Raw genomic sequence first — 14,653 nt, forward strand, 5'->3', positions numbered from 1 at the left:
ATATATAACCTCATTCCATTGGAAATTCTAGAGTTAGCTGTACTGGAGAAGGTTAGAAAATCAACAATGCCTTTTGAAAAACAGATTACTCACTGCTGTTATGACTGATAGAAAAACAAATTGAAATTCCAAAATTTGTAGTGGTTAGGAGTGAATGTGTGTTAGGATACCATGCCCTATGTATTTAAATTAGTTAATGTAAATGTAAAAATAATACTTTCACAGGGGCAGCTTGCTAGGATTGCTTCATTGTATGTCCCTTGGTTAGGGATTGTTGTCGAAAATGTTGAAAGATTAACAGAGAGACAATCTTCATCACCTTCTCCTAGCTCACTTATTTCAAGTCCTGGAAAAAACAGGTCTCATCACAGGTAAAATAATCAATTTTAATTAGTTATAACATGATTTACGTTCTTAATTAAAATTAAATGTTTTTTTTTTATGATAGCCTTTAATAGTTCTTTGTAAAAACAGATTATTTCCTTTATGACTTCAGACACATGGACCATTTTTGGCATATGGGGATTAGCATATGCCACTGTGGCCAATAAAACTCTTTTATTTATGTATTATTCTTTACATACTAATGGATATTGTAGATTTATGGGAATAATAAATAAATAAGATATTACTGTGGTACAACCTAGTATGCAGCTTATATGAAATTGTTTAAAATCAAGCAAGTCCTGCATAGCTAAAAGATAATTTAAAATAAATCCATATCATTGCTTCAACTATGAAAAAATTAATTTATTCTAATACTTGTAGTTTTTTTTTACTAAGTTGTATTTGTGTCCCATTACTTAATCTCGCCATATTAAAGGTCAAACTCTAAATAAATTTGTATTTAAATATCCTGCTCTAAATAAAATCTAGTTATTAGAAAATTGTGATTTTTTAATAAAGAATTAATTTGCTTTCTGTTTACAGATTTATTAATATTTCAGGTGCTATATCATTGCTTTAGCTATTAAAAAATTGATTTATGCTTCATTTCAGAGATATCTCGAAATGATGTTTGAAGTCAGAAAAAATTATTTAAGTACCCTACTAAACGATGGTTGAGATGAAATGTCTCTTGAATGTTTAATAATTTTTTTATTTAAATATAAAAATCGTGTGTTGATTTTTTCATATTCATAAGGTGTAACAGCTTGAACCGCATTATTTTGTATCGATAAATATGTGCTCATTCATGTAGCCTTGTTTGTAGAATTGAAAAAACTACTAAAATTCTTAATTTTTAATTTAATACTGTTTTTTTTTATAGATGTGTGATAAGTTGAAGTCCATTAAATGTATTTTTTTTATTTAGGTTTACTTATCATCAAGACAATGCTTCTGGAAGAGCTTCTCTAAATATTCGTGATTCGACTTATTTAGTTGCTATAGCTGGTCAAGGTACGTACTTTAAACTAAATTTCATATATATATTTGTTTTCTAAATAATGTAATGAACACTGTATGATATTATGATAGTGAAACAAAACTTCATATTTTTCACCTCAGCACCAAAAAATATATTGCAGAGACATATTCTCCATTCCAAATTTATTAGGAAGGCTGTTTAATTTTCATTTAGATGAGCAAAATCCTGTTTAAAAAAATATGGACATAGCACTGAAGACATCCATCTACTAGTATGTTATTAAACAATATAATTAATGAGATGAAAGTTTTCTTTTGCCTTTTAATTGAAAATTATTGAGGATCTAAAATCCTATTCATAAACAAACTGGTAGCTGACTGAAATTTGGGTCAAGTGGATACTTTATTGGGATCCTCAGCTGGTCAGATAAAATGGTTTTCTCTTTGAACCAAGGAATGTTTGAATGTTTTCAGTCCCAGTGGCTTACTTAGTGATGGCCAGGCTTACTGATCTCTTGTTCTAGTTTCAGCCTAGATGTGATCATATCTTGAAAAATTGAGTTGAAAGAGTAGAGGTGAGAAGAAGCAATTCCTATTAAATTAAAAGCTTGAGAAATTGATTTGCAAACTAAGAAGAAATTATGTTTCTTGGAAAAAATAATTCAAAAGCCAAATTTTAAAAATGATAAAATATTACCATTATTTCAATGACTTTTAGAATGTATGTGTAAGGTTTAGCATATAATAGAAAATGGAACTATGAAACTATGAAATCATTCAAGTCACAAAAATGGCTATGCAACAGACTGCAGCAACAATATATTATAGTGATATTTTACATCCATAGTAAAACAAAGCTAAAAGTGTTAGCTGTTACCATGAACAGCAAAAGGACATTGGTTAAAAGCAATATAAGAAAATAATAAAACATAAAAATTGTGAAAAATAGAAAAAGTATTAGTTAATTTCAACTTCATTATGAATGAGGGCCCCCAGGTATTTGCAATTCATTTAATATAAACTAAATATCAAGTGATTTTTCAATGTTCTACTGAGATATAAGATTTTGTTTTAGACCCTCCTGTTAGTTTTTTTTTTTTTGCAAACATTACTAAAGTAATCCTATAAATGGCACCTCATTTTCACCCAACTGTCTTAGTACTACCTCAATTTAAATTCAATTTCGCACCTGAAAACTAGATGTTTGAAGAACTTCTTTGTTAAAAATCATAAATAGATCTTTCAGTTCAATTGTAACAATTATTTATAGAATTTCAGAACATCCATTGAAAACATTTCTTTTAGATCCTGATTTGAAACTTTTCTGGTTGTTGAGAATTACTTTTAAGTTTATTTAAAGTATTTACTCGTTTTAGCACTGACCAATGGTGGTTCAAATATAAGTTTGGATTCTGGAGCTTCTACTGTATCTGGTGATGGAACAACAATTTCACAAGAAACAGCTATACATCGGCAAGGAGATGTAGTAAACACTAGACATGCCAGGTTTATTACTTGTATATTTATTTTTATTTTTTTTATCATTTCTAAAGTTGTATTGATGACAACTTTTTATTATATTGTACGCACACTTTTGTACTATAAAAAAAAGTTATAACTTCATTAATAACTATTAATTGAAGGGGGAAGTGAATGAAGGGGATATGCAACATTTTTTGAGTTGTTGAATCTTCAGAGTGGATGAAGGGGATATGTGAAAGTTTTTTATTTGTTGAATCTTTAGTGTGCATGAAGGAGTTAGGTGCCTATCTAGCTAGTGTGAGGTATTCTAACCCTCAAAATCCAATTAATAACTGAGATACCTAGATGTAGAAGGGGCTTTGTACACTTCAAAACAAAACAAGCTCCAACAAACAAAAAAAGATTGAACTTTATTTTTTAAAATTTACTATTTGTTAGAAGATGGCTTCGAGATCTTCTCCTCTAGAAATGTTATTGGAGTTCTATCAGTGGGTAGATTCTCCACTTGTTTTTATCATGTCACTATGTCACCTACAGCAAATTTACTTGTTGTATATATGTGTATACAGTTGTAAATATCAATAAATAAATTATTAGAAAAAAAAAAACTATTTGTTACATAATCTCTTCACCCACTTACCCCTACAATTATGTATCAGGACTAGCAAAATTATCTCAAAAGTCACATTTGGACAGATATTAACTATTTTGTAATAATATTATCATAATTGTTGTATTTATGTTACATATTTTATTCTTTTAAGTATTCTTTGTTCTATTATTACTTTTAAAATAGTATTTTGCGTTTATTATGTTAAAGGTCAGTCAGTGGCACTCAAGCATTGGTGCGAATTGAAAGACTTCAACCTGCTGAAATTAAGGATATTCTCATTTGTTTTCTTTTTATATTGAAACATTTGGCTCATGATCAGGTGATAGCATGGTGGCACAATTGCACCCATGAAGAGATATTGAACTTTTTCACTGTAATACAGTAAGTTTTTATTTTATTAGAGTAAAATTTTATTTTATTTCTTTAACAACAAAACAAAAACATTGGTACAGACATTTCATCAACTTACATCATAAAATCTTTAGAATCTTAAAATCTTTAGAAGTTATGAAAGATGATTGACTATGGTGGTAAACAAAGATAATTATTCAGTAGGGATCTGATAAAATGAACCTATAATATAAAATAGGAAAATAATCAAGTTTTATTTTTTTTACGAACATGAAATCTTAGGTCTTATGAAAAAATAAACTGCTAGAGATGATGTTAAGTAATGATAACCACAACCTGATTTTGTACGGAGGTGCATTTTAAAATTTTTTTTTTACCCATTTGGCTTAATACATTTAAAATCACAAATTCTTTATAAATTTATTTCACATAAAAGCTGCTGATGCTTAGCTTCACACCTTTTGGTCTGCGAACTGACTTCATTCTTGGTGTGACATTGAAATGTTAAGTAGTATATTAAGCTTTGACATACTGGGTGACAAAAGTCTCATCGGTCGACAAAGGAAATAGTTTTCATGTGCCTTCTGACCTTGGTCCATTGGAGAGATATGTTCACTCTGAAGGGGTATTTTATATTTTATTTTCATTCATTCAAAAGAATATTAATAAAAAATAAAAGTGGCTTCAGAAAACTATGCGATGTGAAATCTATGCACAAATTCTTGTAAAAAAAAAAGTAAATAATACATAATAATTTTTTGTATTTAAAAATGAAGCTTCATCTCTCAATTATAATTTTAAGTATTACAAAAGAAAAAAAAATTTTTTGGGTCGGTTTGTACATTTGTGGGCTCATATTGAAGTTATTGCTGTTTTTATAATTTTTGAAAAAAATTCTAACGACTTTTCGAGGTGAGAATAATGTATATAAATTTTGTTTCTGCTAAGAATACAACAGTTATGAAGCTGCAATGCGATTGGAAAAGATTGAGGAGGTCTTGGTTTTACCTGTTAGAATCGGATATTCCTTTTTTCCTTCTTTATTTACTTATAAAATTCTTAAATATTTTATATTTATCTATTGTTTATTATTGTTAGCGACAAGAAGTATTTATTTTTTCAAATAAACAAAACTAAAGGTACTTAAAGAGGATTTTTTAAAAATTCATTATTAGATTCCCTTTATTCTATTTCAATGAGGATGATTACCTAGCTGATATTAAAAGAACATTTACTTCAACAGTGACATGATGAGTTTAATAAAAATCGTTTTAGTTGTTTTGAAGAAAGTCGAAGAAATGTGAAAAACTGATTCTATTAAGTGGGACTTACAGTCCATAAATTTTATCTAAAAAGTTGCTGTGACATCCCAGACTATATAACTGCCTTAAATATATAATTTCAGTGTCGTACATCTTTTCATTTTTGAACTAGGCAGTTCACTGACAGGAGTCTCAGGGGACCTTAAGACATATTTTTTTCTGTTCAAAACTCTAATTCGATATTTTACCTGATCACAATATTTTTTCTTACTGTATATTCCATGTATAGGTTAGTGAAAATAATAATTGAAATATATAATAATAGTAACAAAATAAATAAATCTATCTATTTATATAACTATTTAAAGAACTGGTTTTAACTTATTCAAAATAATCCAAATATATTTCCAACTGTAAGTATGGCAGTATACTGTTGAGTTACTTATCTCAAAAGTTTATCTTGAATTGATCAAGTTTGGTGCTGACCTCCAAGATTTGGAAAAAATCTTGGATTACTAAAAGGGCAAAAATTAAATTCACTTTCCAATCAGTGTGTTTGAATTAAAGGCTCAATTCATCTCTTAATTTAAAAATCTTCCTTAGGTTATTCAGGTAGTCCTCTGGATGATCCTACATCCAATTGCACATTCTAAAGTCATTATTGAGAAGAGAATATATAGTCAGAAATGAAGTGATGCAATGTCAAATCTCATAAATTCCCCCCCAATATCCAAAGAGATTTTCAGCTATAAGATATCGTGTTGCTCCTCCCAAACCATAGTTTTTATTGTAAAACTATAAAAGGACAATTGCATTTTTGGAAAAGATTTAACAACCCTCAAAATAAGAAACTTTTTTATTTATAATTTCTAATATTGAGCTATCAAAAGGACAATCATATTTTTTGGAAAAAACTAACCACCACTAAGGTATTGACTAATTGTCTATAGGAAGGGGTGTATGGTAAGAAAGGTTTCTGGTTGAGAAAGATTTTACTATATCTTTATTATTATTATTTTAATTATACTTTTTTGTTTCTTTGTAGACTTTGCTTACATGAGTTTAAGTACACGGGTAGAAGGCAGATTGCTGGTAGTAATACTAATAAAGGAGGAGCTAAATCAATGACTTTACCTGCACGTATGCAGCCACCTGATTTTATTGTTGATCCTCCTTCTAATCACCTCCCTCTTTCTGGCAGTAACAGTATTGGTAGGGGTGATGGGCAATCTTGCAGAGGTAATACTTATTGTTATTTTATAGGTTAATATTGACCCTTTGAGGTGATACTAATGAGTCATAATATTTGTGAGCTTATGGGTCCTTGTTAAACTTAAGGTATTGGCTTAAAAGTATACTTGACATTAAAAAAATTTGATTGACAATAAATGTAATTTAATGTACTCCTGATTATTCATACTCAAGTCCTGTGTAATCTATTTTAAGGTAGTTAGGATTACTATGTATCCTCTAAGAAGTTGAGAGGTTTGTTGTGTCAGGCTGGTCACAGGTTCTCACTGCTCCTAACTTGTTTGGTGTGTGTTCTGTTATCTTTGGCACCAATTGTGTTGGCATTACTGTCATGCTCTAACTTTAACCTCTGAGATAATTTTTTAAGGTAATGCAGTAATGACTGGAACTCCTAAAATTGTTCTTCCTACCATTTATATAAGTTAGCTCATTTCCTTCAATGCCACAGTGAGCATGCAGTGATAAAAAATGGTCTTTGGCCATTTAAGAAAATATTTTACATCTGACAAATTTAACACTTGCCTATACTTGGTTTACCTTTTATTAACAGCATAATTCATTGTTAAAAATTCATCATGGTTTGCTCAATTGAGATGAATACAGTCCTTCAACTTTCAGAGACCTGCATTTAAGATCCAATATTTTCATTTGTGTTTTGAATATTATTTCCAACTGTGGTGTTTGTCTCAAAAAAACTGAGAAATCTGCTATTTTAAAAGTTTTTGCTGAAAGTAATTATGTGATTTTTAGTGATCTGCTATTGCTAGGGTTCTGATTTTAGTTATGAAGGCCAAGTATGAGGTTTAGGTTTATACTTTATAATTAGTATCTTTTTTGTAACACTATCTTTATAAATAGAGTTTTGTGATAAATTTAATGTACTGACTGACTGTGCTTTTGTTTTGAGGATTAATGAAATTCAAATATTTTTAAAAATATTGAATGATTAGGAAAATTTTATATTATTCATAGTCTTGACAAAGAAAATAAGTAGGAAGTCCAAAGTTGAAGTTGTCTAATTTTCAATAGAATCAGGACGAACATGATGGTTGAACAGCTCTAAGTATTTATAAATATGTAAAATATCTATTGAATTAAATAATTTTATATAAATATTTTAGTGTGTACATTTATATATTTAGTCATATTTTACATAAATATTTTAGTGTGTACATTTATATATTTAGTCTTATTTTGCCAGATGAGCTATTTTAATTCTTTTCTAGATCATTAAAAATTAAAACCCTGGTTACTTATTGATTATTTAATGAAGAGATTATAAGTTTTGTTTGTTTTTACCATAGTGTGCAGCTCTTCTCATTTAGTTAATTGTGTTAAATTTGTTTTAAGTAAGTTAAAATAATATTTGTTGAAGCTAAAGATATATCTGTATCCATGGAGATAATTTGTTTATTAATGTACTTTTTCTTTTTACTTAATACAACGTTTGTCCAAGTTAGCATAGACCAAATTCTACTAGGTTTACCTTTTTTTTTTTTTTACACTTGCTGCATAAGTAGTGATTTCTTCACCTAATATTAATTGTGTTCTTGTATACTTCCTTTCTAGTGTTTTCCTTTTTTCATTATGAAGTTTTATATTTAGGTTCTTAATTATTATTAACTGAAAACTTAGAAATAATATTAAAGGAACTATAAAGATTTCAAAATAATATTACTGAACACATTATTTCTCTTAATCATTGTCCTGTACCGTTTCTTTCTACTTCTCTGTATTGAGTTACACCATCTTAAAATTGCTAATAAAAATCTTCTTTTCTTGGACAAGGAGTGCTGATTTGTTGGCTTAATGTCACTTTATTGAGAATTAATGATAATGTTAAGAATTATCAAGCCATTGTCTAATTCTTGGTGATAGAAACCAGATAAAGTCAGAAAATGAAAGGCATTTGGAAATTAATTGTTGTTTGGTTTTGTGAGTCAAAAAGACTTAGTTGTTAACGTAGAATTATTTGTTATTATTTATATATTTTCAAAACTCATAGGAACTTATAGGTTCATATATTTTAAAATTATGGTTATATTTTTTTTTATAATACACACCTGAATAATTTTTGAACTTTTAATTTTATAATATTTATTAATATTTTATTTTTAAAACAGAGGGAGAATCTAAATCACTGTATCAAGCTCTTCTCGAAGCAAATTTAGCAACTGAAGTTGGTTTGACTGTATTGGATATTCTAGGACTTTATTGCCTTCACTTTCGCGATGTTCTCTTATCATCTGGAGGTGATAATCCTATTATGTCATCTATTTTTTCTCTCTACCTTTCATTTCTTCAGGTTGGGCAGAGTGAAACTCTTTTCAGACATGTTTTTGCTGCCCTTCGAGCTTTCATCAACAACTTTTCACTTCCCCTTTTTCAAGGTAAAGATAACATGGTTTATAAAAAATTATTACTTAAAGGAAAAAAAACTTTACAAAGCCCATTTATTGTTTAAATGTACTTATTGGTAATTTGCAATGCTAATTGAAACAGAATACATATTTCTATACATTTCTAAATAAAACTTGTAAAATTATTCTTTTATTTAGCTTTAAGTTGTTTTCAAGTTTTCAGAAATACATTATGAAAACTTTTATATTTGTTTAATATTTATATTAAGCTCTTCTTTTGTCAATTATTTTTTAAAGACATTTATTTAATCCTTTTTCCTTCCTCAACCACCCAAAGCATAATTTTCTAATGATTTTGCAATAAAAAAAATTTTTTTATCGAGATCACATTTAATATATCTCCATATTGGGTTCCTCTGAGAGTTTTAAAAGGTGATGTGAAATCCCTTCCTACATCTTAAAATCCTAACCTTTATTTGATTAAACTTCATAAATTAGTTGTTTCTTGAATCATAAAGCATTATAAAAACGTTGAGAAAATAATATTACCTAGTGGAGAAGAAAATATAAGCAGCCAATTAAGTACAAGTTGTTTAATGATAACTTGACCTCATGAAAACTGATCATAATGAATTCTTTAGTTTTATTTGATCTGATGGATGGAGATGAAATTTATAGTCTTTGTTTACCTATTCACTAAAATATTGTCATGAATTTTGTTTTTGTGGATAGTGTATTAACATTTTAGGTTCTGTTCTAATTATTGGTTGACTTTAGGATCGATTTTGAAAAACGTTTAAATAAATACAGATTTCTTCAATTCATTACATGGTATTCCTTCAATTTGCTGTTTTCTATTTTATCAATGATAATCTAACTGTTTAAAAATTAAAATGCTCTTTGAGGTTTGCCATTATCAGATACCAAATAACCATATTAACTAAGATGTGTCAACTATGCGGGTTTTATTTCACATTAAAAAAGTTTAAAAAAAATTCATTTGTTTCAATAAAAATTCAATATTTTTTCTACCTAAACTTTTATTTTAGGTTAGATAGCGCGAAATAGTAAAATATTCCAAATACAAACAAAACATATTAATTTGTATTATTTAAAAATTAAGTATATCTATTATTATTGTTTAACTAGAAAATAAGAAATGCATTTTCAATTTTTTTTTTACTAATGTCAAATTTATTTAGTTATTGGCTGCTTAATCATTACCGAGAATATGTTCCAGTATTCTTATTGTTTTTCAGTTTTATGTTAAATTAGAACATATATTTAGCTTACAAGATTAATAAATTAGTACTAAAGCTTAAGTTGTAAGTAGAGATAGTTTTTTGGGATGCTATTATCCATCATTTTCCTTAATTTTGTTTTATTTTTTTAGGGAATGCATCACTATGTGGTGAATTATGTTTAGAATTACTTCGTTCTTGTAATTCACGTTTGTCAGCTATAAGGCAAGAGGCTTGTGCTATTCTTTATCTCCTTATGAGAAGTAATTTTGAATTTTCTGGACGTAAAGGGCTTACTAGAGTTCATTTGCAGGTATGAAATAATTAATATTTTAAAAAAAAAGTGAAACTAATATTGGAGAATATTTAGTTACAATATGAAATTCATTTGCAGAAATTAGTTCACTTTTTAATTTTATTTCTGTCTATTTTGGCAGGAACTTCATGAATTCAAGTCAGGTATAAGGATTATATTTTAGAATTAGTTTTGGTAGTAGGATAGATTTGATTAAATTTGGATAACCATTCCATTACTTTAACACATTTAACAAACTATTTGTTGATTCAACAAACTTGATTGAAATATGTGGTGATTATCAGAATATATTACAATAGAAGGTAGATTGAAACATAAAACACCTTAACTTCAAAATATATGATATATTTGTTTTAATGAATACAAAAAATATTTCCTAATTGTTAAAAAATTCTTGGCTATTTTTCATAACGACAAAGGGTTAATGTTTCCACATAAATTGAGATCCCATTTCAGTCGTGAACAGACTTTGACAGGAGTGATCAATCTTAAGCAGTATTTCCTAACTGGTGGTCTGCTGCTTACAGAGAACCTTTGGCCTGGGAATGGTCCAGTGGTACATAGTTTATGGGGAATTATTGTTAAAACAGCTTAATTGCTACCTTAACTGATGTTTCAATGTTAGCTGAAAGGTTTCAACTGGTAAATACACCATTAAAGTGCCTGAGAATACAGTTTTTAGCAACCTAATTATCAGATATTTCCCTAAGAGACCCCTTGGTTCCAAGCTAGGAGTAAGGGGGGGCCTTGAAGATTTGTATTTACACTGCCTGAAGGTGTTCTAATATCTGAATTTAATATGCTGTGATTCCATTATTCTTACTTAACCGATAGGATTTTTTATTTATTTTAATTATAAATTTTTCTGTCATTTGCTACATTCTTAATAAGCAATGCAATGATGTAATTGTAATTTTAATTTAAAGAATTATGGTTCCTTCAGTTCCTGACTTTTTTTACAGGTTATTATCTCTGTATCTCAACTTCTTGGGGCTATAGTGGGCCTAAATAATGCCAGGTTCCAAGAATCTCTTTCCCTTATTAACAGCTATGCTACTTCTGATAAAGTTATGAAAGGGACTGGTAAGTTAAAATCAACTAATTTTTTTCTTTTATTTTGAAAAATTTTTCTTCATAAATTAATGTTAAATGATTGGAAGTTTAAATTATTATTATCTGATATTGAAGTTATGTTTTTTCCCTGTATAATTATCATTCCATACTTTTTATAATTATTGGTTGATTTTCAGTTCGATAATGGTAAATTTAATTCCATTTCTGCATCTTATTTTATTTTTATATATGAAATCAGAATTATCTACTATGGTCATTAGGGGAAAAAATTAAATCTATGCACCTAACCTATTCAACATATCACTTGCTGCTTTGCTTTAATAGTGGCACATCTGAAAAAAAATTTGATTTTATTTGTAATTGGACCTATTCCAAAGATAGGGTAGACTGAGGTTACTTTCCCTGCTGTGGCCTTTCTGCAGAATGGTCCAAAGCTGGTATGGATGTCACAAGGTAACTTCAGTCATAGTACAATTTGGAGAATAAGTCAAATTCAAGATAAAATAAAATTTTTAATTGTTACAGATGACACCATTAAAACAGGGCAGTGGTATGTTGTTGGCTGCAAAAAACCCTTCCCAGGAATTTACTAGTTAATCTTCTTTTTTTTTCTACTTTGGCAGATACTCAAGATCTTTTCCATTGTTACTGTTTCATCAAGAAATGAAACCTACTCTTAGAAATACTATATTTTTTTCCATTTCCTGCCATAGGCTTCCCCACAGAAGTGAAGGATCTAACAAAAAGGATTCGTACCGTTCTGATGGCTACTGCACAAATGAAGGAGCTTCATCATGACCCAGAAATGTTGACTGATCTTCAGCATAGTTTGGCTAATTCGTATGCTTCTACCCCTGAGCTTAGGTTAACATGGTTGCAAACTATGACTAGAAACCATATTTCCCATTTTAATTATTCTGAGGTAATTTGTTTAAGTAAAGTTCAGATTAATCTTCAATTTTTTTTTTTTTTAACATTAATAATCATTTCAACTAACATTAAAGAAATGCACTATAAAGTTCCATTCATTTGTGTGTATACTATTGTAATCCATAATTAAAGGGAGTAGAAAGATGAGGAGTATCAGTATCTGAGATTAATGAGTTAACAAAAACAGTTTTCATATCAATATATTAGACAAATAAGCAATATAGTTTGGTTCTATGTTAAAGGATAGGTTTCTCTGAATTTGTTTCATCAAATTGTTTAATGTCACTCCAGTTTTCTTACTGTACAATAATGCTTGGCACTGGGTGGGTTAGTAGTATTATTGATACCACTAGTACAAATGTTATTATAAATTATCTATTCAAGATTAATAGCATATACTTATCTCATAGATAATATAATTGATTTTTAAATCTATAATGACTAATTTAAATAATTACAGGCTGCCTGTTGTCAATTGCACATTGCTGCCCTAATGGCTCAGTATTTGAAACTCAAAGGTGAACAGCCTTGGGGTGCTGAAGCCTTTGGGCCTATTTCTTCAAATATTCCAACTGATGAAACTTCTCTCAAATTAGATTCAGGTACTAGTAAGTAGACATAATTATTTTAGTTTTTAGTCACAGAGCTATTATTAAAAAAATCAAGAATACATAATAAGAAAAATAGTTATGTTTAAATAAACATTCTTTCTGACATACTATGTAAATAATATCGGCTGTGATGGCTGAGCATGTTACGATGGGATTTCCAGCATGTCCCTATTAAGAACGCTGTCTGTTCAATTCCCTACCCTTAGCAGTTAATATGTATTTATTTTTTGGTGGCACCAAGAAATAAACTGTGACCCTTCCACTTTAGTTCATAAGGTTGAACCATTAATAAAATACTTAAGGTTTTCTTGAAAACGCAGAACTGCCTTTTGTCACTCGCAACCTGCATTTATGCATACAAGTGAATTTTTTATTCAATTTTTGGATTTTCCATGTCTTGAAATATATAACATAAAATTTTTAGGGGGCTAATAATTTTTTTCTTGGTCAATCCGGATGGTTTATTGTGGAAAATAATCGACCAGAATTAATAGTTATCAAGTTTAATGATTCACTTGGTAATCAAATGAATCATCTTTTTATCAACCCTTATACTGGCACCTAGGAAGTGACTAAATAGTATTAATTTGTATACGTAAAGACCTAGAATAAAGGAATATTTGATCTTATGGTGAAGTTCTGCATGAAAATAATAATTTATATAAAAAGTTTGTATATATCAAAAACATACTATACAATTACCATAATTTTAGATTGCATTGCAGTAATAGTGAAATGAATATCATTAGAATAAAAAGAACAGCTCTAGGGGTATTCATATTCTTTTGTTTAACATGTATAAGTGTGTTAAATGGAGAAATATTTCCTTCTTTTAGCATTTTAAAACGATATATCTTTTGACATGGTTGAGTGTCTGTTAATAGTTCTGCTATGCTAAATGAAGAATGATGTAACACAACAGACATACATAGACTTTAAATTGGGCTGCTCACAATCCTATACTTATAACATTTAGCATCTTTAAACTTTTAATATCATAAATACCCCTATTGAATTATTTTGGTTTAAAAAAAAAAAAAATGATTATGACTAGTTTGTTTTTGACAACACTTGTGAACTATGGGAAATGGACTTAGATCATTTAGAAGGAATAGACAGACGTAGACCTACAGAGAGTTCTATTCTATATTCGGGAGTTCGGCTCTGGCCATTGACAGACACACATCGGGTCTACGCTATCCTCGTGTGTGGACTGGTTTCTTTAGTCCTATTCGACTGAAAATCAACACGATCGAAGATATTGAGGCAAGGAAGAGATCTGTCGAGTTTCATGTAAATCGGGCCTATATTTGGAAGTTTAGTGAAAAGAGAAGTAGCGACACCAAGCTGGGGCCCGATTGCCTTATCAATTGGAAGGAATAGACTTGTCACCCCCTACCACTCACTGGACCCAGCTGGCTGACAATCAATGTCACCGTATCTTCGAAGAGGTCTGCTATCGGAGGAGCCAACACCTTGTATTATTATTATTTTTTTTTGGGTGTATGTGTAGCGAGTATTAGTGCTGTTGTGTTCTTCTTTTTTCCCCTAGCCTGGGTGATGATTTTTTATTATTCATGATGGCTAAAAGGCATTGAAGAGTCAAATGTAACATGATTGTTTGGGGGAAAGAAATTAATGTATGGCTCTGGTAGAGTTGTTGATTTTTTTTTCTTTATCATTTGGATCCTCTTTCAGGATTTCGTTCTATTTTATAGTGAGAAAGTCGGTTTACTGGTATGGAGAGACAAACATTCATTACTCATAGCAGTGGTCATATATATATATATATAT

At 29.1% G+C, this 14,653-nt stretch overlaps 1 protein-coding gene across 2 annotated transcripts in view; it reads left to right on the forward strand.

The window, feature by feature from the left end:
• The window catches only part of Ziz (dedicator of cytokinesis protein Ziz), a 64,891-nt gene that overhangs the window by 36,851 nt on the left and 13,387 nt on the right, over positions 1–14,653 (forward strand). The window contains exons 23-32 of one of the 2 annotated variants that reach the window (XM_014425288.3): positions 226–371; positions 1,316–1,401; positions 2,745–2,874; positions 3,671–3,844; positions 6,122–6,315; positions 8,451–8,717; positions 10,081–10,241; positions 11,207–11,327; positions 12,032–12,240; positions 12,709–12,856. In XM_014425288.3, coding sequence (XP_014280774.1) covers positions 226–371; positions 1,316–1,401; positions 2,745–2,874; positions 3,671–3,844; positions 6,122–6,315; positions 8,451–8,717; positions 10,081–10,241; positions 11,207–11,327; positions 12,032–12,240; positions 12,709–12,856 — 1,636 coding nt within the window. The remainder of the gene's footprint in view (positions 1–225; positions 372–1,315; positions 1,402–2,744; positions 2,875–3,670; positions 3,845–6,121; positions 6,316–8,450; positions 8,718–10,080; positions 10,242–11,206; positions 11,328–12,031; positions 12,241–12,708; positions 12,857–14,653) is intronic. The other variant, XM_014425289.3, reaches the window with a different exon arrangement.

Source organism: Halyomorpha halys, unplaced genomic scaffold (assembly GCF_000696795.3).
Source record: "Halyomorpha halys isolate HHAL.00 unplaced genomic scaffold, Hhal_1.1 Scaffold505.1, whole genome shotgun sequence".
NCBI lineage: Eukaryota > Metazoa > Arthropoda > Insecta > Hemiptera > Pentatomidae > Halyomorpha > Halyomorpha halys.